The sequence below is a fragment of the Salvelinus sp. IW2-2015 genome, linkage group LG30 (assembly GCF_002910315.2).
Source record: "Salvelinus sp. IW2-2015 linkage group LG30, ASM291031v2, whole genome shotgun sequence".
Lineage (NCBI taxonomy): Eukaryota > Metazoa > Chordata > Actinopteri > Salmoniformes > Salmonidae > Salvelinus > Salvelinus sp. IW2-2015.
In genome coordinates, this window is record NC_036869.1 from 3,746,139 (window position 1) to 3,767,633 (window position 21,495).

Genomic DNA, 21,495 nt, shown 5'->3' on the forward strand with positions numbered 1-21,495 from the left:
TGGTTGGTAGGTGATCAAAATACTTATGTCATGCAATAAAATGCAATTAATTACTTAAAAATCAATACAATGTGATTTTTCTGGATTTTTGTTTTAGATTCCGTTCTCTCACAGTTGAAGTGTACCTATGATAAAAATTACAGACCTCTACATGCTTTGTAAGTAGGAAAACCTGCAAAATCGGCAGTGTATCAAATACTTGTTCTCCCCACTGTATATGGTTAAAGATCCTGTGGAACTGTGGTATCATTTGATCTTACAATCATTAAAATTGATGACAACACCAGGACAAAAAGTTATAGGTTTTTAATAAATACATGCTATATTTAATGCTTCTCATCTACAGCATTAGGCAGTTATGCATCTTTATAAAGCGATGTAGTCCGGTGTTCTACGGCACCGGCAAGTGTTGCTGTAGTGCACGTAAGAGTGGGAGGGTTTTTGATAAGCTCTATGGCTAACTCGGATCTTTATATTACATCATGTGGATCGGCTTGACTTTCTCAAATCCATCACAACAAAGGAGCCTTAATAAGTTTCCATGGCACATTATCTTTGTTTGCCGTGATTTCATAGAAATAATCATTTACACAAGAAGAAATATCCAAAAGAACAATTGTGCCTGAAGCCATGATCTGTTAATAAAGCAACAGTATGCGTTTGTTTGATTAATGAAATGATAATCTCATGAAATGTTCTACAATACATCCAGAAGAATGTTAACTCCAGACGAAACAGACATCCTGAAAGAGGAATCATTACAGGAATGTGTTGTATGTACATGATACTTTTCAATTCCCTCCTTTCCAAAGTTTCAAAGATCAATAGCAATTTGAGAAGATAAAAAAGACGCCATATATATTTATTTTTTATCCACTTGCCTACCTATTCTTACGCCACTTCTATCCTGTATCCCACAGTACATTAATCATAACATTGAAAAGTTAACGATGAACAATTAGAAAGTCATTTATAGTCAGGTACACATTTGAGAAAGCTGTGTCATTTGTAATAAAGAACTATAGACAAAAAAGAAAAAAACTGTCATGATAGATTTAAACAAACTGCTGTACTAAGTACTGGTTCTGCAGCCACAGCTTTCTCCCACATTCTCCGTTGTGCTGTGTCACTCTGCTGCGTTGCCACTAACAACTAGATATTCCACCTGACTCGGCAGATGGGAAGGGATCTGTTTATTTCAAAATACGTTTTTCCCTCTAAGGAATTTCCTTCATAATGCAGTAGTATATACTTGCATAGCCTTACACACACAACCTCTTCGCATAACTCTTTGGCATAGAGACATTCTCTAGTTGAGTATGTGTGTTTGTAGGTGTGGTTAGTGGTAGCGCAGCAGGAACCAGGGGGCCAGAGGTTAAAGGTTGAGTGTCATGTAAGAGTCATCTAGCAGGACACTTCGGTGGACTTGAGCGCAGTGCTGCTGTTCGCTGTGCCTTCCATACTGTCCGTGTGGGAGCGGCCACGCTTCTCGTTGGTGTGTGACCGGCTCCTGTTTCCCTCGTTGGTGTGAGACCGGCTCCTGTTGCCATCCATGGAGTGGATGCTGGAGCCGGAGGCAGTGCGAGAGCGGACCAGTCTGGTCATGCTGGCGGCGGGCACTGAGGAAAGGAGGAGGAAGAGGAGACAAGGTTAAAGATCCATTCACACTGTGATCATGGTCAACTGAATTCTGATTGTGGGCACTATATTTCATATTTATATTTCATAATCATTATAGAACAGGTTAACTGGCATCCTGTTGTTATCTGAAGGTGCAGTTACTAATCTCACCCACCAGGTGGCAGGCAAACTCATTATTACAGGTTGACGTGAACACCCACGTTTCTTTTGCAAACAGTAATAGGGTATCCTATTACTTTCTACATAGTTAATTAAATACTTGTGTTAATATAATTACTGGTCAGCGTTGGTTACACAGAGAGTGTGTGTTGGAGGGTGTACTTACTGTAGCCCATTCCCTGAATGAAGTACTTGAAGGCCTCTGTCAGCTTTGCAGGCTGTTGGGTGAGCAAAGGAGAAAGTTAGCAACTTGTTTCCCTGGTATTATCAACATAATGACATAACAGACAGATTCATGTCCTATCCTACAAACTGTGATAATGAGAGGCATATGTATGACAGCTGTTGTAGCAGCAGGTGCTGAGCTGGGTATTAGCTCTCCAGACCCGACGTATGTGCCTCATTGCTACTGTCACTAATGCTCTTAAGTCAAGCTGCCGTTGTATTAACCCCCTATTGATTATCCCTTTACCACCCCACCTCACCTGCGTGAACATGTTAACAAGTTAGAAACGCACCTGGTCAACCATGGGCAGGCCTCCGCAATCCGCCATCTGGATAAAATAAAAAATAAAAAGGCCATGTGATTTTGGTCCGTTAACAGGTCATTCAAGAGGGCAGAGTTAAGGTATCAGGTCAGCCGCGGTACGACATTAGTCACCCCCCATTACACAAAACAACCTCCCATCTAACACTTCCTCAACGTGAAACAAGTGTTTTCCATCAGCCTCTGGACAGTTAACAGTTTAGCGTCTGTAAAACGTGCTCATTTCAGGACTTTACAGAACGCATTAGGTCACAGCCAGGGGCGTGCACGTCATAGGTAGGCCAGACAGGAAGGATTGTGACCTGAGTGATGTTTATCAGGGACCAAACAGAGGTAAACAAACTCAAACAGGGCTGGACTTGGTCCAATAAGACACTCAAATGTTCCATTGCAAAACGTTTTCCATTACGTGCCTAATGAACAGACCCTGGAGGCTGGGTATAGCAGCATAGCCTCAACCTGCGGTCTCAGGGGTCCAAGGCAAGGCTAGTAAATCAGTCACCAGGTAGTTGCTGAGCTCCTGGAAGCTCATCAGACTGCCTAGCCAATATTATGACCTATTATTAGCAGGAGGTAGATTGTAGGGGGCCACTCACCTTGAGCAGTGTGGTCTTTGTCGGGTCCAGCTTAGTATTGCACTCTACCTGTAAATGCAYAGTACAGAGTCTAATTGAGTGATTAAATATTTACCCTAGTAGAAAAATAAATAGGTAACTGGGGGAGTAATATTTTATTGCTAGAATAGCTTTTGTGGTGTTTGATTTCTTTCCCTTTTTTGTCCCATGTTTAAATCCTAAAAGTTTTAACCTTTGACAATATCTTGTTGGGTAGGTCAGGGCTCTCCAACCCTGTTCCAGGAGGGCTACCCTCCAGTAGGTTTTCACTCCAACCCCAGTTTTAACTAACCTGATTCAGGTTAGGTGCGCTAGATTAGGGTTGGAGCGGAAACCTACAGGACGGTAGCCCTCCTGGAACAGGGATGGAGAGCCCTGACTTAGATGAAAGGACAACACATGTTCTTAGGAACCTAGGGACTAAAGACCAGAGGTATTACTGTTAATGAATTGTTAATGGCCGTTAGGATTACAGTGTGTATTTAGACTTACCACAGCGTCAACAGCCGGAGAGCTGTCTCCTACCACCAACAGAGAAGGACACCTGAGAGCAAAAAAAATGTATTGCTATTTTGATACGCGAGGCTTATTTGATTTAATAGATGTTTGGTAATGCTTAGGTTGTGACGACTGTACTGATATGAGTGTGATGCATGTGACATCCCGGCAACTTTGAGAAAAAACACTTTATATYAGAGTTGTCCCTGTTGATGGTCTATGCATATTCATGAGGCTAGCATAGCATCTCACTCTCCATTGAATACAGGCGGTTGACGTCAACACCCATCATCGAATATTCAAGAAAGTATTCAAATAATGAGATGTATCCACCAATCCGAAGAGAGGAACAGGAAGGAGCTTGACAGCCCGCCGTTCCGCTCTTTGGTCACCGAATCCCATTGTTAGGGCAGAGACTAGCATCTTGTCATTATATCCATCTGTGGTTATAGTACTACAGAGTCAGGAGTTTTTCCCAGACAGAGTAACCACCAGATCAGGCTATAACTAGGGCCCAGAGTTTCCAGGTCAGGGAAAACTCATGGCTCTAGCAATATGCCATGTGGGATGATTGAGGTATGCCGAAAAGTCTGAAGGTTTGGAACTCACTTCAGGGTTCTGACGGAGACTTTCCCACCAGGAATGGGCCTCTCAATCTCCAGATCCCGCCGGCTGAGAGGGAAAAAGGTGGGATATCAGTGAGGCCCAAACTGAACATACTGACATTTTACAAATATAATATTACATATATATGTTTATTATCTATTATAGATATGTAATAACATATTGAAATATTATAAATACATATATAAGATACAGTATATTTCTATAATGAATATACAGGCGWCCTCTGGAGGACTTGTAAGACGTGATTATGTATATTAAATATATACATGTTTATGTGGAGTCAAGGGAGGTTCATGGTAATCTGTGTTATTCTCCGCAGTGAGGAGTCTAGTGTATTTACATGTTGTAAGACTTGATTAAAAGGGAAACTTGGGGATTTTGGCAATGAAGCCCTTTATCTACTTCCCCATCGTCAGATGAACTCATGGATACCTTTTTTATGATTATTCTCTGCAGGAGCCCAGTGTATTTACCTGTTGTAAGCTTTGACAAAGTGGTGCAGGTTGTACTGGTTCATGTCGTTCATGATGTGATGGCGGTAGGTGGCGATAAGGTCATGGTTGTTGGATATTTCCTCCTACAGAGAGAGAAATAAACACCTACTCAGACTCTGTGACCTAGTGACAGTACTGCAACATGTAAGCCTGCCACGAACTGTCCTATATCCATGTAGCCCATAATTGGAATAGATTCAATGGGATTATGCTGATGTGATTTGCAGTTTCAATCACTGTCTATTTTGGTGCCCACTGCTCACCTTCCCGAAGAGATGGCCGATGAGCATTTCAGGCAAAGCAGTGACCTGAAAAGAGATTGAAAAGAAGATTTGTATATATTTTTTCATGGGTCAAATAGCAATCATATACATAGCTACGTTAATACTGTATAAACAAGCTACGTGACAATGTTGACAATCTAAAAAGGGCTTTATAAATCATCAAAGTTGATGGATTGTTGTGGATTTGTGGTTGTGTGGAGATGGTCCTGTATAGTACCTTGTTTGCAGCCCAGTCCATCCATCCCTCAGCACAGTGGTTGATGTTAACCAGAACCAGGCCTTCCACCAATGCTGGGTAGTCCAGCTAAAAACAGAAACAAACATTTGGTCAATGACTTCGTAATGGTGAAACTATACAAACAGTGCTCATTGAAACCTCATAGGGGTCCATTTCATTCACTATACTCATTGAAACCTCAACGTTTCGTAACAGAGAGAAGTTAGTTATGGGTCAGTTAGGAGTTAAAACATTATTCGTATCCCTCCATCATCTGGGTTTTAGCATATTGAGACGGAATCCCTACAGGGCCGGGTGTTTTGGTACGGAGCCAGTCTACAACATTTCCAGACTCTCAGCAGCAGACTAAAGCAATAAACAGGACTGTACACCCAAAATCAGCACAGCATCACTGGGAATATTAATCTACTATAACTTCTAATCCCGGTTTGATTAAAACTCTTCATAATGAACCAAATTTAAGCGTAATTGAAAGGGGAAGGTAGGAGGGAGGAGGGCGTCAAACTCACAGCGAATCTCGCCAGGATGTAGGCTCCAGCTCCAACGGCTATTCCAATGATGCTTTTCAGGCTGTGGTTAACAAACAAACAGAATATCATCAGATTTTTTTGGGCCAATGGATGAGGGTCTAAGGCATCATGGTCTTTATTCATAAAGCATCTCAAAATAGGAGTTCTCTTCATTATGATCTAGAAGGCAAAACAGCACTTCTAATCTGAGACACTATGAATATAGATCCTGAACGGTAAGTAGCATGACATGCTGACCACACCGCTCGCATCGCGTGTGCGAGCGTTGCAAAATAAATTGACACATACATGTTATTCAATCATTGCACCCACACTGCTCACACGCGTCAGCGAGCGTCTGCGTAGCCAGGCACTAAAATAGAACTTGGTTCTACTTGTGACACTTGACGCACTGCAAGTCCCGCCTCTCCCATCTCCTCGTTGGTTTTTAGGAGCATATACCCACGTGGGTGATTGAAAGATGAACTGAGGTCCACACTCCAGTCCAGTTAGTGGTGGTAATGCACCTTAAAGTTGATTACCAACCGCCATATAAAGTCCAAAGAAGAAGAAGCCTGAAGGAGGAGAGATTACTAGAAACTAACTCGGTTTACCCTTTTATCTGTTGATTAATTGTCAGAGTAGAGGACCTTGTGCATTTCAGGTAAAATAACAACCCAATGATTATATCCCAGTACAAATTAGCTAGTAACAGTAAGCTAGCTAGCTAAATTTCCATAAATGTTTAATKCCTTTCAACCTGTCCCCAAACTAATATAGTTGGTTCAGAGTTCATTTTGATATTTCAAGCTACGTGTCCTGGTCGCGTCTGGTGTGGGTGGACAAAATCAACATGTGCACGAGCGGTCTGGTCAGCATGTGAGCCTTATGGACGGGGTTCAAATATATGAGGAGAAATATATTTCATCATGAAAATATTTCATCAACTTCTAAATCTTATAAAGTCCTTGTTTGGACTTACCCAAAATGCTTGAGGACCAGGGGGAGGGACTCAGACAGCTGATCCATGGAGGGGTACTCGTACCTGGAGACAAAACAACAACCGTCAGGATTAAAGTACTTCCATTATCAACACTTTACAATGCTTCTTATCACTGCCCTCCATATCTCTATTCCATCAACAGCCTCATACTGGTTTCTACTATCCTTTCTTTACTTTGATCATCTCTCCTATTCAGATCAATGGGGATCTGGACTCAAGATGCAGACGATCATAAAAACGAAGCAACAGAGCAATAAGGTAAAAAACTATATTCACCTAACAAGCAAATTATTTATCAAGAGATCAGTGTAAATGGGCCACAACAGATCTAGATGCTACAGTACAGAGGTCAAAGGGTGACAGACGAACAGGCTGGACTACATTTGGTGCAAAGGCGGCGAGGTCTAGGGTGGTCAAGTGGTCTAAGCCGCTGCCTCCAGAACTCATACCGCTGCAGCATGGGTTTGAATACGGCCCAGTGCCGTTTCAACACACTCTCCTCCATCTTTCCTCTTTACATCGGTCCTATCCAATCAACAACAAATAAGATAAGGCGACTGGGCTCACCCAGTAGAGAAAGTGTTGGCCCCCTCGTGCTGCCCAGGGGCATCGACGTGGCACACAGCAAAGTGCTGCATGATCTCCTGCATGTCCTCGTGCTGGAACATGGAGTCAAAGCACGTCTTGTCTGAAACATGGAGATCCGGTACAGGATGTTAGTGATGAGGCTGGATCTCACATGATTTGTGGATGTCAAATGTCTATCACGGTGACCATTGTGTGCTTCTTCCCAACTTTCAAATATATTACTATTTTTTTTAAATGTTCATCTTTATTTAGCCAGGTAAGTCATTGAGAATCAATTATCTTTTACAAATGAAGTAAATTCACTTTTCATGACGTTGACTCTCCGTTAGTCAACAAATAGACGTTCTCATTCTTAAACGTAACAACACCAAAGTGCATGGGGACATTAGTCTTACATTGAGGGGTAATATCAAATCCATTAACTAGGATGGGATGAATGAAACATATGGGGCTTACGGTTCAGTCCAATGTCATGGAAGGTGAGGATGACGGGCCGGTCTCCTTTGGGCATCCCCTTCATGGTGCAGTGGATCCTTCCATGGGGAGTCTCCACATCGTGCTCCTAAAGAAGGAATAAACCACGGTTAGCAAATAGGGGTACCACAGCACTCTGTTCAATTTCATAAGAAAATATCCAAACATAACAACAACAAAAAGTTTTGCCCTTCAAAATCACTTGTTTTTAACTTGGGCTGCATGTATTTTCTCCAACACAACACATTGTAATCAGAATACATCCAAACAGACTTAAAGTTCGCTCTGAATAAGGGGCAGCAGGTAGCCTAGTGGTAAGAGCGTTGGACCAGTAACCRAAAGGTGTCTGGATCAAATCCCTGAGCTGACAAGGTTAAAATCTGTTGGTCTTCCCCCTGAACAAGGCACTGTTCTCCGTTTGGCCATCATTGTAAATAAGAATTTGTTCTTAACTGACTTGCCTAGTTAAATAATAAAAACATGATAAATTACCAAAATGTAAAAGCTTCATGAGAAAGTTCCATTGAAAACAAATGTATCCAACTTTCAGTGAAACAGACAATTGGCTCATGCAAAAGCAGTTAGCTGTTCTGCATTCAGTATCTTCAGTACGTTCTGTTTCTCAAGGAGTCATCGACCAGAGCATCTGGCAATAATGTTTTAACAATATGATTCATTTCCACATGATTTCTGACTGATGCGTATTACTTCCAAAGAACCATCAGTCCACCATGTTTTTCACAATCAGAGATTGTTTATTTTAATCCCACAATAGTACAGAAGAAAAGATAAAGGTAAACAAGCCCAAGACAGCCTATCAAAGCACACCATCAACTACTCCATAACTGACAGAGATCCAACAGTACTTACAGAGGTTTCAATCTCAGCAACAACACTCTCCATGTCCGAATCCCCCTCAAGAACCATGTTTCCTAGTKGCTTTTGGTCACCCGTACTGAGTAGTAAACGGAGGTAGTGCTCTGAGCTATAGATCCAATTGAAGGTAAGCTTCTGTAAAGGTCTTTATGAGGGGACTTGTCTGAGGGTTGTGTTTTATACCCCTGGTACTTACTACTCTGCATAAGCCCTGGCCTCCCATGGTGCTTTGCAAGGTGGTCAAAACAAGATAATTCTTGCTGAAGAGATCCCTAAATTGGATCAGCACAATGTCCGAAAGTGGGACAGCATGGGATATTTAATGAGGACTAGTGCAAAGTGAAGAGTAAGCAAGCCATCAGATCAGTGGGAATACAGTATAAAAGAGCAATGAATAACTTTTAACCCAGTTGCCAAAATATCCTATTTTGATGACATATCAGGCAGTCAAGAAAGAGAAAAAKAAAGACTTTTTTTGTAATAGCACTGGCATAATCACATCTGAAGCCTTTATGGTGTTTTAAGTCATTCTGTTAGGTATGTCTGTGTGGCAATGTTTCAATAGATTGAAAACTAACTCAGTATCGTTATGAGATACCGTACAAATACATTGTTTCATGTCTCAATGTTATCAGTGTGCGGAGATTATCTTTAGTCCACTATTCCAAAGATAAAATAGACTATTGGCTCCTAGGTGCAATTTTGTTTGCGGCATGTTCAATTTCATAGGCCTAGCCCACTAGACCTACTGATACTGCAAGTATGAGTGGTTACCAATAAAATAATATTGCCACTGGAATAGGGGAGGAMTCCTGACGTCATAAACCCCATACACTGACCAAAACAACTCTTACAAGGAAGGTAGTTAGGTCCAGGTTAAGACCCTGAGGAGTTGTGTCTCAAATGGCAAACTATCCCCTACATAGTGCACACATTTTTACCAAATGAATTTGGGCTCTGGTCAAAAGTAGTACACTGCATAGGGAATATGTTGCCATTTGGGACGCAATAAGAGTCAACGATGTAGTCAAATCCAGTTCAACCAAGGCTTCCCTCCAGGTTCACATAACCTATTTACATGACCTGAGGTAAACATCTGACGGCAGTGTCGTCTAGGTAGCCACGGCTTATTTGGTGGCAGTTTGATATAGACACATGCTGAGCTAATCTCATTGAGCTAGCTAGAGGAGGGGGAGAGGAGAAAAGAGGAGGAGGGATACATGTGTAACTTGTGTGCCTGAGCTTAAGGGGGGGGGGGGCAGCCTGGGAACGGGACAGGTGGCTGAGGTGTCCCTCCTCTACCTGCGTCAGTAGGGCTCTAAGACACAAAGCGATATTAAATGCTTGCCCTGGAAACCTGAGTTGACTAATCCCAGCAGGCGTGAGGGTCGGTTTGCACGAGATGGTTAGCTGCAGGCAAAATCCCTCTGCCACCTCTGAAAATTCTCAGGTCGGCATACAGTATAATCAGTTTCAGGATATTGGCATGTGGTAGGATGTTTATAAGGTACTTTGACAAGTTAAGAATGAAAGCATATATTGTTAGGTAGTGGGTTCCCAGTGGTGCAGTCCACGGTCCTGAATGTATGTAGTTGGTATGTAGTTGGTATGCAGTAGGTATGCTGCTGGCTGTATGTCAAGTCAACATACACATTCATACTACAGTGTGCTCAAAATTAAATGATACTTTTCCTCCTTTAGATTACACAAAGGGCTACAGATGAAACACTAGTGCAGTAGTCATGTAACGTCATCTGTCAGTATCAAAGAGACCTAAATGTATGCAAAACTTCCACCAGAAACACCTAAGTACTGCAAGATGATTCATCAATCATTTTCCTTTCACATTACTAAAATATCCCAACCTAATCCATGTGGACATTAATCTGACTACTCTACACTGAAACCTGTGGATTATGTCAACATGTGTAGATTTGGATGGGTATCTACGTGTGTACCATAGGGACATACCTTTATCACAAGTTGCGCAACAGCTGCTCTCAACCCCTAGAAATGACAACGGTTATAGAGAGTGAAGTTTTGCCAATAAGACATGATGAAATAGAGAATATAAGTAATTGTCCTATGGGCTGCATTGTGTTTTAAATATAAAGAAAGGTATCCATAAAGGACCAGTATCAAGATATAGTAAAAACATTTCAGACTGTTCCTGACAGCTAAACAGTCAGCATTTATCTATGGAGTTCAGTTGTCATATAACAAAGTTTAAACAACATTTTGCTCAGACAAATAAACCATTGTCTATAGTACATGCAAATCAAATGTATGATCATAGTAATGATCATGTGTTTACTTACTGGCAATTCCCTGTCAACAAGCAGGGCTGCTTTTGGCGCAACTTGGATGTCATCCATCTCTTTCAGTTGAAGAAGCCGAGAGAGACAGAGAGAGAGAGAGACTGTTATTTAGCTATACATCGACTGCTTCAACCAGTGGTGGAGCGTTCCTCCGTGTTTGAGAGGAAGTTTCATATTACAAAACACACATACCTTTCTGATCCCTGTACATTTGTTTTGAAATCATGTTATTACGTTAATAACTTAACACTGAGAAAACAAGACTGGTGCACTCTCGTTCAACAGTGCATTTGAGTATTTTCTGATACACTTGGAAAGTACACTGCATTTACAAATACAGTCCAATATTCAACTACTTGTCTTTTCAAATAAACAATATCTAAATACTTACTTACTTCGAAATAATTGAAAAGTTATTAAAAAAATATTTTTTTAAATGTATAGTATTTGAACCCAGGTCTGGATCGTATAGGTACCATGCTTTCCTTCCCAACCTTTGTATGATCCTTCTACGGATCTAAACGTCTCCAAAACAATTTGAAGAAGGGTTCTCCTCAAGTGTTTGACAGGTGGTTTCCAGGAGTTGTTTACCAGGAGTTGTTTTCCAACCTTCCACTGCACAGTTAGCCATGACCACCTGATTTTTACACAAAGGAATGACAGATGACTAAAACACAACATCCATGTTGCCCTCTTGTAGGGATTGATGTATGACACTGTTTTAAGACTACAACACTAGCAGTACACCAGGCCCTAGCTACAGCTACAGTTTTCAAAGCATTTTAAACCAGAATGAACTCAAATGAGAGTCGCTCCGGCTATTTCGACAGAGGGAGGGAGTGGGCGAAAAATTCAATCAAGCTGCTGTCTAGAGATCATGCTGCTGTGGATCATGATGCTAATTTGGTCGGATTGTGTGGGCTCTACTGTGCATGCAAATCAAATCAGATGGTAAACAGACAGGGTCTTTGTGTCCGGCAAGGCCAAGGCAGGACAACCAGTCGAGGCAGGGCGGGCAGGCAGGCGAGGCTGGTAAAGGAGTCAGGCTCTTCCTCCGTGGTGGGCTTACTGGGCTTGGCCAACACACAAGAAGCTACTGACACTGCACAGCTTCCATAGCTCCCTTCACACACAAACACAGTACTCTCTCTCGCTTCCTGCCTCACACCATATTGCTGTGTCTCACTCTCTCCGCTGCACAGCGATAACAAGATCCTTTGGATCTGATCTCTGTACAGGTTTGAGATGTGCCTCTCCAGTGTAATTTATTAAAGGAAGCAATTAATTTAACACAGAGTTTTGGGGGTCTGGGCAGGCTTCCATCAGAAGAGCATCTGGACTCTACGGCTACATCCCAAATGGCACACTATTCAGCCTAGAGCACTACATAGGGAGCAGAGTGCAATGTGGGAGGCAGACCGTAACAGAGGCCTCACAATAGTACAGAGAGGAAGAGGAGTATCAATCAAACAGGTTCATTTTTCGGATGTGTTTTTTTTTAAGACATGACGCCTTCCACTACAAATCCTTCGTTGGGGAAACTGTTTGCCATTTCCCACTGAAATTCCAACATTCTATTCAATCCAACCATGTGAGAGAAGTTACACAACCCAACATAATCTGGAAATGTTGATAAAAACTGTTTTGTATTTATAGCAGCGCAGTTAATCCTACTGGTGTTAAAGAGGCTAGTGATCTTGAAACCCATGTCTGTATTTTCAAACCTTCTGTTTTGGTTTCAAATTATGGCCAAGTAAACCAAACACCATTAAACCCAAACCAGTTTCCAGACCTGTAGATAGGCTTGGTGCTGAATAGGCAGTTTGAGACAACTAGGCCAAATGTTGTTTACAAGCTAGGATGCCCTTTTGACTCTCCTAAGCTAATCTTTTACCTGGCGGTATAAAAAAAAACTACCTCTCAGGACATCAGTAATACCTCACGAGTACAGAGCATGTTCACTCTCGCACTCATTCTCTGCCCCCTCCCTCTCTGTGTCTGAGGAAATTCTCCCTCTCTTCCTTGCTATATACAGTGGCTTGCGAAAGTATTCACCCCCTGGGCATTTTTCCTATTTTGTTGCCTTACAACCTGGAATTAAAATTGATTTTTGGGGGGTTTGTATCATTTGACTTACACAACATGCCTACCACATTGAAGATACAAAATATTTTCTCTTGTGAAACAAACAAGAAATAACACAAAAAAAGCAAACTTGAACATGCAGAATTATTCACCCCCCCAAAGTCAATACTTTGTAAAGCCACCTTTTGCAGCAATTACAAGCTGCAAGTCTCTTGGGGTATATCTACATAAGCTTGGCACATCTAGCCACTGGGATTTTTGCCCATTCTTCAAGGCAAAACTGCTACAACTCCTTCAAGTTGGATGGGTTCCGCTGGTGGACAGCAATCTTTAAGTCATACCACAGATTCTGAATTGGATTGAGTTACTGGGCTTTGACTAGGCCATTCCAAGACATTTAAAATGTTTCCCCTTAAACCACTCGAGTGTTGCTTTATCAGTATGCTTCGGGTCATTGTCCTGCTGGAAGGTGAACCCCCATCCCAGTCTCAAATCTCTGGAAGACTGAAACAGGCTTCCTCTCAAGAATTTACCTGTATTTAGCGCCATCGATCATTTCTTCAATTCTGACCAGTTTCCCAGTCCCTGCCGATGAAAAACATGGTGTTCTCGCCAAAAACATGGGATGGTGTTCTCGAGGTGATGCAAGGTGTTGGGTTTGCACCAGACATGGTGTTTTCCTTGATGGCCAAAAAGCTCAATTTTAGTCTCATCTGACCAGAGTACCTTCTTCCATATGTTTGGGGAGTCTCCCACAAGCCTTTTGGCAAACACCAAACGTGTTTGCTTATTTTTTTATTTAAGCAATGGCTTTTTTTCTGGCCACTCTTCCGTAAAGCCCAGCTCTGTGGAGTGTACGGCTTAAAGTGGTACTATGGACAGATACTCCAATCTCTGCTGTGGAGCTTTGCAGCTCCTTCAGGGTTATCTTTGTTCCCTTTCTGATTAGTGCCTTCCTTGCCTGGTCTGTGGGTTTTGGTGGAAGGCCCTCTCTTGGCAGGTTTGTTGTGGTGCCATACTCTTTACATTTTTTGATAATGGATTTAATGGAGCTCCGTGGGATGTTAAAAGTTTATAACCCAACCCTGATCTGTACTTCGCCACAACTCTGTCCCTGACCCGTTGGTCTTCATAGTGCCGCTTGCTTGGTGGTGCCCCTTGCTTTGTGGTGTTGCAGACTCTGGGGGCCTTTCAGAACAGGTGTATATATACACTGAGATCATGTGACAGATCATGTGACACAAATAAAGTCCACCTGTGTACAATCTAACTAATTATGTGACTTCTGAATGTAATTGGTTGCACCAGATCTTATTTAGGAGCTTCATAGCAAAGGGGGTGAATACGCACCACTTTTCAATTTTTTTCTCTTCTTAATTTCACCAATTTGGACTTTTTTGTGTACGTCCAATACATGAAATGCAAATAAAAATCTATTTAAAGTTCAGGTTTTAATGCAACAAAATAGGAAAAATGTCAATGGGGGTGAATACTTTTGCAAGGCATTGTATCTACAGTACCAGTCAGACGTTTAGACACACATACTCATTCAAGGATTTTTCTTTATTTTTACTATTTTCTACATTGTAGAATAATAGTGAAGACATCAAAACCAGGAAATAACACGTTGACTCATGTAGTAAGAAAAAAGCGTTAAACAAACCAAAATATATTTTATATTTGAGATTCTTCAAAGCAGCCACCTTTTGCATTGATGACAGCTTTGCACACTCTTGGCATTCTCTCAACCAGATTCATGAGGTAGTCACCTGGAATGCATTTCAATTAACAGGTGTGCCTTGTTAAAAGTTAATTTGTGGAATTTCTTTCCTTCTTAATCTGTTTCAGCCAATCAGTTGTGTTGTGACAATGTAGGGGGTATACAGAAGGTAGCCCTATTTGGGAAAAGACCAAGTCCATATTATGGCAAGAACAGCTTAAATAAGGGTGCATTAGCAAAAACCATCCAGCGCTATGATGAAACTGGCTCTCATTAGGACCGCCACAGGAAAGTAAGTTACCTTTGCTGCAGATGATGTTCATTAGAGTTAACAGCCTCAGAAATTGCAGCCCTAATAAATGCTTCAGAGTTCAAGTAACAGACACATCTCAACATCAACTGTCCAGGGGAGACTGCTTGAAAACCAGGCCTTCGTGGTCGATTTGCTGCAAAGAAGCCACTACTAAAGGACACCAATAAGAAGAAGAAACTTGCAAAGGGCCAAGAAACACGAGCAATGGACATTAGACCTGTGGAAATCTGTCCTTTGGTCTGATGAGTTCAAATTTGAGATGTTTGGTTCCAACTGCAGTGTCTTTGTGAGACACAGAGTAGGTGAACTGATGATCTCCGCATGTGTGGTTCCCACCGTGAAGCATGGAGGAGGTGTGATGGTTTGGGGGTGCTTTGCTGGTGACACTGTCAGTGATTTATTTATGATTCAAGGCACACTTAACCAGCATTCTGCAGCGATACGCCATCCCATCTGGTTTGTGTTTAGTGGGACTATCATTTGTTTTTCAACAGGACAATGACCCAACACACCTCCAGGCTTTGTAGGGGCTGTTTGACGAAGAAGGAGAGTGATGTAGTGCCGCGTCAGGTGACCTGGCCTCCACAATCACCCAACCTCAACCAATTGAGATGGTTTGGGATGAGTTGGACCGCAGAGTGAAGGAAAAGCAACCAACAAGTGCTCAGCATATGTGGGAACTCCTTCAAGACGGTTGGAAAAGCATTCCAGGTGAATCTGGTTGAGAGAATGCCAAGACTGTGCAAAGCTGTCATCAAGGCAAAGGGTGGCTACTTTGAAGAATAAAAAATATATTTTGATTTGTTTAACACTTTATTGCTTACTTCATGATTCCATGTGTTATTTCATAGATTTGATGTCTTCACTATTATTCTGCAATGTAGAAAAATAGTAAAAAATAAAGAAAAACCCTTGAATGAGTAGGTGTCTCCAAACCTTTGACTGGTACTGCATATACTGTAGTTCTCTCTTCCTTCCTTGCTCTCACTGTGTCTGTCTTCCCTCCCTCATCCCTCTGTTCCTCCCTCTCTCTGAGGAGATTAAAATCTTACTACCTCCTAAGCACATCCACAACATCTATTTTTTTACAGTGTGGTGCTCTACCATGTATCAGATCCTGATCTCTCCTTTCACACTCCTGTTTTTCAAGAACTTGTGCGTAGATGAGGACAACAGACAATTCCCCAAAATAATCTTAGCGTGCAGAAGTGAGACTGCCTTATGGATTCATCCAACACAGGAAATGTTGGAACCATAAACCATAAATATTTGTCTGCGTGACAAATATTGGCACAATACTCTAACACTTTCTGAGTGAGTAGGCCTAAATGGAGAGAGAGAGAGAGAGAGAGAGAGAGAGAGAGAGACACAGCGAGAGAGAGAGAGAGAGAGACAGTTTAAATCCACATGATTTAAATCATGTTACAAAACACCTACTCTCCACTACTTGGTTAACAAAACACTACTGATTGGAATTGGGAAGCAAAGTCTCTCTTTTAGGTAGCTAAAATTAAGGCCACTGCCACCTTCCTTTTTTCTTCAATACAAAAACCAAACCAGCTGCATCTGTAGAAACAATGATTGCTTCACTAAATTTTCAGTACTCATTTAATCTGTCAAATCCCCCGCCTCATTCTGAAATATTAGGAGCAGGGCAGACTCCTACTAGCTAAACTAAGCTCCTTACAGACATATAAATCTTTCCCTATCCCAGTCTGCTGTCCCCACTTACTTCAAGATGTCCACCATTGTTCGTGTACACAAGACAGCTAAGGTAACTGAACTCAAAGACTATCGCCCTGTAGCACTCACTTCTACCTTACCTGATACCCTAGACCCACTTCATTTTGCTTACCGCCCCAATAGATCCACAGACGATGCAATCGCCATTGTACTGCACACTGCCCTATACAATCTGGACAAGTGGAATACCTATGTTAGAATGCTGTTCATTGACTATAGCTCAGCCTTCAACACTATAGTGCCCTCCAAGTTCAAATCAAATGTTTTATTGGTCACAACTGGGTGTGCAACTGGGTCCTGGACTTCTTGACGAGCTGCCTTCAGGTGGTGAAGGTGGGCAACAAAACATCCACTTCGCTGATCCTCAACACAGGGGCCCCACAAGGGTGCGTTCACAGCCCCCTCCTGTACTCCCTGTTCACCCACGACTGCGTGACCACGCACGCCTCCAACTCAATCATCAAGTTTGCAGATGACACAAAAGTAGTAGGTCTGATTACCAACAATCATGAGACAGCCTACAGGGAGGAGGTGAGGGCCCTGGGAGAGTGGTGCCAGGAAAATAACCTCTCAATCAACGTCAACAAAACAAAGGAGCTGATCGTGGGCTTCAGGAAACAGCAGAGGGAGAATGCCCCTATCCACATTGACGGGACCACAGTGGAGAAGGTGGAAAGATTTCAAGTTCCTCGGCATACACATCACTGACAATCTGAAATGGTCCACCCACACAGACAGTGTGGTGAAGAAGGTGCAACAGCCCCTTTTCAACCTCAGGTGGCTGAAGAAATTTGGCTTGGCCCCTAAAACCCTCAAACTTTAACAGATGCACAATTGAGAACATCCTGTCAGGCTGTATCACCGTCCTGGTAAGGCAACTGCACCACCCGCAACCACAGGGCTCTCCAGAGGGTGGTACGGTCAGTTCAATACATCACCGGGGGCAAACTACCTGCCCTCCAGGACACCTACAGCACCCGATGTCACAAGAAGGCCAAAACGATCATTAAGGACATCAACCACCCAAGCCACGGCCTGTTCACCCCGCTATCATCCAGAAGGCGAGGTCAAAGCTGGGGCCGAGAGACTGAAAAACAGCTTCTATCTCAAGGCCATCAGACTGTTAAATAGCCATCACTAGCCGGCTTCCACCCAGTTACGCAACCCTGCACCTTAGAGGCTGCTGCCCTACATACATAGACTTGGAATCACTGGCCACTTTAATAATGGAACACTAGTCACTTTAATAATGTTTACATACTGTATTCTATTTTACTGTATTTTAGTCAATGCCACTCCGACATTGCTCAATCTAATACTATCCATTTCTTAATTCCATTATTTTACTTTTAGATTTGTGTATATTGTTGTGAATTGTTAGATACTACTGCACTGTTGGAGCTAGGAACACAAGCATTTCGCTACACCCGTAATAACATCTGCTAAATATGTGTTTGTGACCAATAAAATTGCATTTGATGTACTATGCATTTGGACGGTAAGATGGAAAAGACTCAATATCGCCATCTGCCGGCCTTTGGCCTAGATAGTTACTGTGTATGTACCGATGCTCGTTTCAAAGTAACATCACATGATCAATGACATCAGAAGCAAGATCCTACGGATTACGCTGTGGTTCCGGTGCTTTCTTYGATTCCAAGTTGCTTTCAAACAACGAGTACTTACAATGTACACTAAACAAAAATAAAATAAACATGCAACAATTTCAAATATTTTCCGGAGTTACAGTTCATTTAAGGAAATCAGTAAATTGAAATAAATTCATTAGGCTCTAATCTATGAATTTCATATTACTGGGAATACATAYAKGCATCTGGTGGACACAGATACCTTAAAAAAAGTACTGGTGTGGATCAGAAAACCAGTCAGTATCTGGTTAGACCACTATTTGCCTCAGGCAGCAGGACACATCTCCTTCGCATAGAGTGGATCAGGCTGTTTATTGTGGCCTGTGGAATGTTATGCCACTCCTCTTCAACGGCTGTGTGAAGTGGCTGGATATCGTCTGGAACTGGAACATACACCTAGATCCAGAGCATCCCAAACATGTTCAATGGGAACCATGTSTGGTGAGTATGCAGGCCATGGAAGAACTGGGACATTTTCAGCTTACAGGAATTGTGTACAGATCCTTGTGACATGGGGCCTTGCATTATTTTATTTGTAGAAATGTTTAGTCATTTAGGAGATGCTCTTATCCAGAGCGATTTACACATATTTATTGGTACTGGTCCCTGTGGGAATCACACCCACAACCCGGGCATTGAAAGTGCCATGCTCTACCAACTGAGCCACACGGGACCACACTGAAACATGAKGTGGTGGCGGCAGATGACACGACAATGGTCCTCAGGATCTCCTCACGGTATCCCAGTGCTTTCAAATTGCCATTGATATAGTGTATGGCTTTGTGTGGGTGAGCGGTTTGCTGATGTCAACGTTGTGAACAGAGGGGTTATGGTGGGGTTATGGTATAGGCAGGCATAAGCTAAGGACAACGAACACAATTGCATTTGTCTGCAATCTGGCCGTTACAGTTGAAACAACTATTCAGACGTAWAGAGCATATTCTCCAGTGTGCCAGTGGCCATCGAAGATGAGCATTTGCCCACTGACGCCAAACTGTTGTCAGGTCAAGACCCTGGTGAGGTGGATGAGTACACAGATGAGCTTCCCCGAGACAGTTTCTGAAGTTTGTGCAGAAATTCTTCAGTTGTGCAAACCCACAGTTTCATCAGCTGTCTGGGTGGCTGATCTCAGATGATCCTGCAGGTGAAGAAGCCAGATATGGAGGTCCTGGGCTGGCGTGGTTACACGTGGTCTGCAGTTGTGAGGCCAGTTTGACGCACTGTCAAATTCTCTAACAAGGCGTTGGAGAGGGGTTTGGTAGATAAATTAACATTACATTATCTGGCAACAATTCTGGTGGACATTCCTGCAGTCAGCATGCCAATTGCACTTCCCTCAAAGCTTCATACATTTGTGGCATTGTGTTGTGTGACAAAACTGCACATTTTAGAATGGCCTTTTATTGTCCCCAGCACAAGGTGCACCTGTGTAATGATCATGCAAGTGTGGAATATCAGCTTCTTGATATGCCACACCTGTCAGGTGGATGGATTATTTTGGCAAAGAAGAAATGTTCACTAACAGGGATGTAAACAAATTTGAGCACAACATCTGAGTGGAATAAGCTTTTTGTGCATTTGGAACATTTCTGGGATCTTTTATTTCAGCTCATGTAACATGACACCAACACTTTCCATGTTGTGTTTATATTTTTGTTCAGTTTTGATTTTTTCAAATAACTTCTCCTGCATGGTAGCTCAGCAGGTAGAGTCGGGTTTCAAAGATCATAACGCTGGCGAATGCAAATAAATATGACATTTATTTTGACACCACACTTTCTGCACATGTGTTTTATTTAGTATAAGCTTCTAGACTAAATAATGCAATAGGTTCACAGTGACAGCAAAAAAGAAGCATGACAGAAGGCGCGAACCTGTAACAGTAACTGACAATAGGCTACTAAAACCGAGAGTAACCACTGCGCCACGGAGATTTGATCATCTTTATGGAAAATAATTTTGTATGAACAAACGCTGCTTTTCATTACTTGCCAGCATATATCACTAATCTGCATTGTGTTAAAAGCTCCAAGTAGCCTAATGAATAGCTTTTCGGCACAATTTGGTGAAAATCCCAAACGCTTCTGAAGTCTCGGGTTCCCATCACTACCCACTAACACACGAACGCAGGGGTTGCAGCGATGAGGCATGATTGCAATTGGATATCATGTAATTGGGGGGAAAAATCATTGGGTAAAATGATCAAATACAGAAAGTATTTGTTCAAAAATGTAAACAAAACAAAAAGCTTCCTGTTTGGCATAATGGCGCTCGTGGTGCGTGTATATGCTGGTTTGAAGCAATAGCTACACTGGGTTGGTACTAACATCTGGAGAGTTTAAAGGACCTGTATTTAGGTCAATTGAATTGCGCTGTAATGTCCAGAGATCGATTCAAAAACACTCACCTGTTAAGTTTGATTGTCCACTGTTGATCACCCACACAATGTAGTTAAACACTTTAAATGGTTGCAAATCGCCTCAGTAATATTTATTCACTAAGGATGGGTTATATTTACTAGTTACTTGCATCTGAGGGAAGGTGTATCAGGGCGTTTATAAAGCAGTAGGARACAGCCCAGCCCACTTCCCCTTCTCCACTTGCTATTGGGCAATATCACTGCATTTGGTAATACTGCTATACTGTTCCCAGCGGTTGAATGAGAAAGGGGATGACACTGAGGCTGCTGATTGACGTGTGTCAGTAGTACAGTTGTAGTGAAGCAGCCTACATCCATTGATGCCCACTTCTCACCTCTAACTACATGTATTTATCCGGACAGTTTTGCATTTTTAGTGCAATTATTACATTCACTAATTTTGTGACGTGTTTGGCATCCAAGAGGGTTACTTTTGATGTGAGTTTATTTCAGGAACGCTTGTTAGTTTGTCAACAGTCCATGCTTCATGGTTAGGTGGTCATTACTGGGATATTAGTAGGTTACACTTTCACTGGACAGTGGCTGGATGTGTACTGGAATCTTGGCAACCCTGTCGTATTTMTACAAAGCCGTGCCAAAACTAAGTAATCTATGTTGTATCTTAAAGAGAAAGGGAGTCGGGGAGGTATTCTTCACTCCCTCTGACTGCTTGTCAACCTGCCAAGGGCAATTTTT

At 42.2% G+C, this 21,495-nt stretch overlaps 1 protein-coding gene across 2 annotated transcripts; it reads right to left on the reverse strand.

Moving 5' to 3' along the window:
- Nucleotides 1-831: 831 nt before the first annotated feature.
- Nucleotides 832-20,916, reverse strand: ndrg1a (N-myc downstream regulated 1a). Of its 2 annotated transcripts, XM_023974694.2 has the most exons (16): nt 20,788-20,916; nt 10,871-10,929; nt 10,524-10,559; nt 7,659-7,764; nt 7,182-7,302; nt 6,594-6,656; nt 5,612-5,672; nt 5,082-5,168; nt 4,844-4,888; nt 4,560-4,663; nt 4,069-4,131; nt 3,454-3,505; nt 2,944-2,991; nt 2,319-2,354; nt 1,967-2,018; nt 832-1,619 (listed from the first exon to the last, which is right to left on the reverse strand). In XM_023974694.2, exons 2-16 carry the CDS (start codon nt 10,925-10,927, stop codon nt 1,405-1,407), a joined length of 1,146 nt encoding a protein of 381 aa, XP_023830462.1. In that variant the 5' UTR covers nt 10,928-10,929; nt 20,788-20,916; the 3' UTR covers nt 832-1,404. The 2 variants fall into 2 exon arrangements, with proteins under 2 accessions (XP_023830462.1, XP_023830464.1); XM_023974696.2 differs by lacking the exons at nt 10,524-10,559; nt 10,871-10,929; nt 20,788-20,916 and adding an exon at nt 8,547-8,696.
- Between the last annotated feature and the right edge of the window lie 579 nt (nt 20,917-21,495).

Coding starts and splice junctions, on each gene's coding strand:
- ndrg1a (XM_023974694.2), bottom strand. CDS start 10,927: ATGGATGACATCCAAGTTGCGCCAAAAGCAGCCCTGCTTGTTGACAGG. Junction 6,657..7,181: donor GCCAACACTTTCTCTACTGG/GTGAGCCCAGTC, acceptor TTTTGTCTCCAG/GTACGAGTACCCCTCCATGG. Junction 4,664..4,843: donor TCGGCCATCTCTTCGGGAAG/GTGAGCAGTGGG, acceptor CTCTCTCTGTAG/GAGGAAATATCCAACAACCA.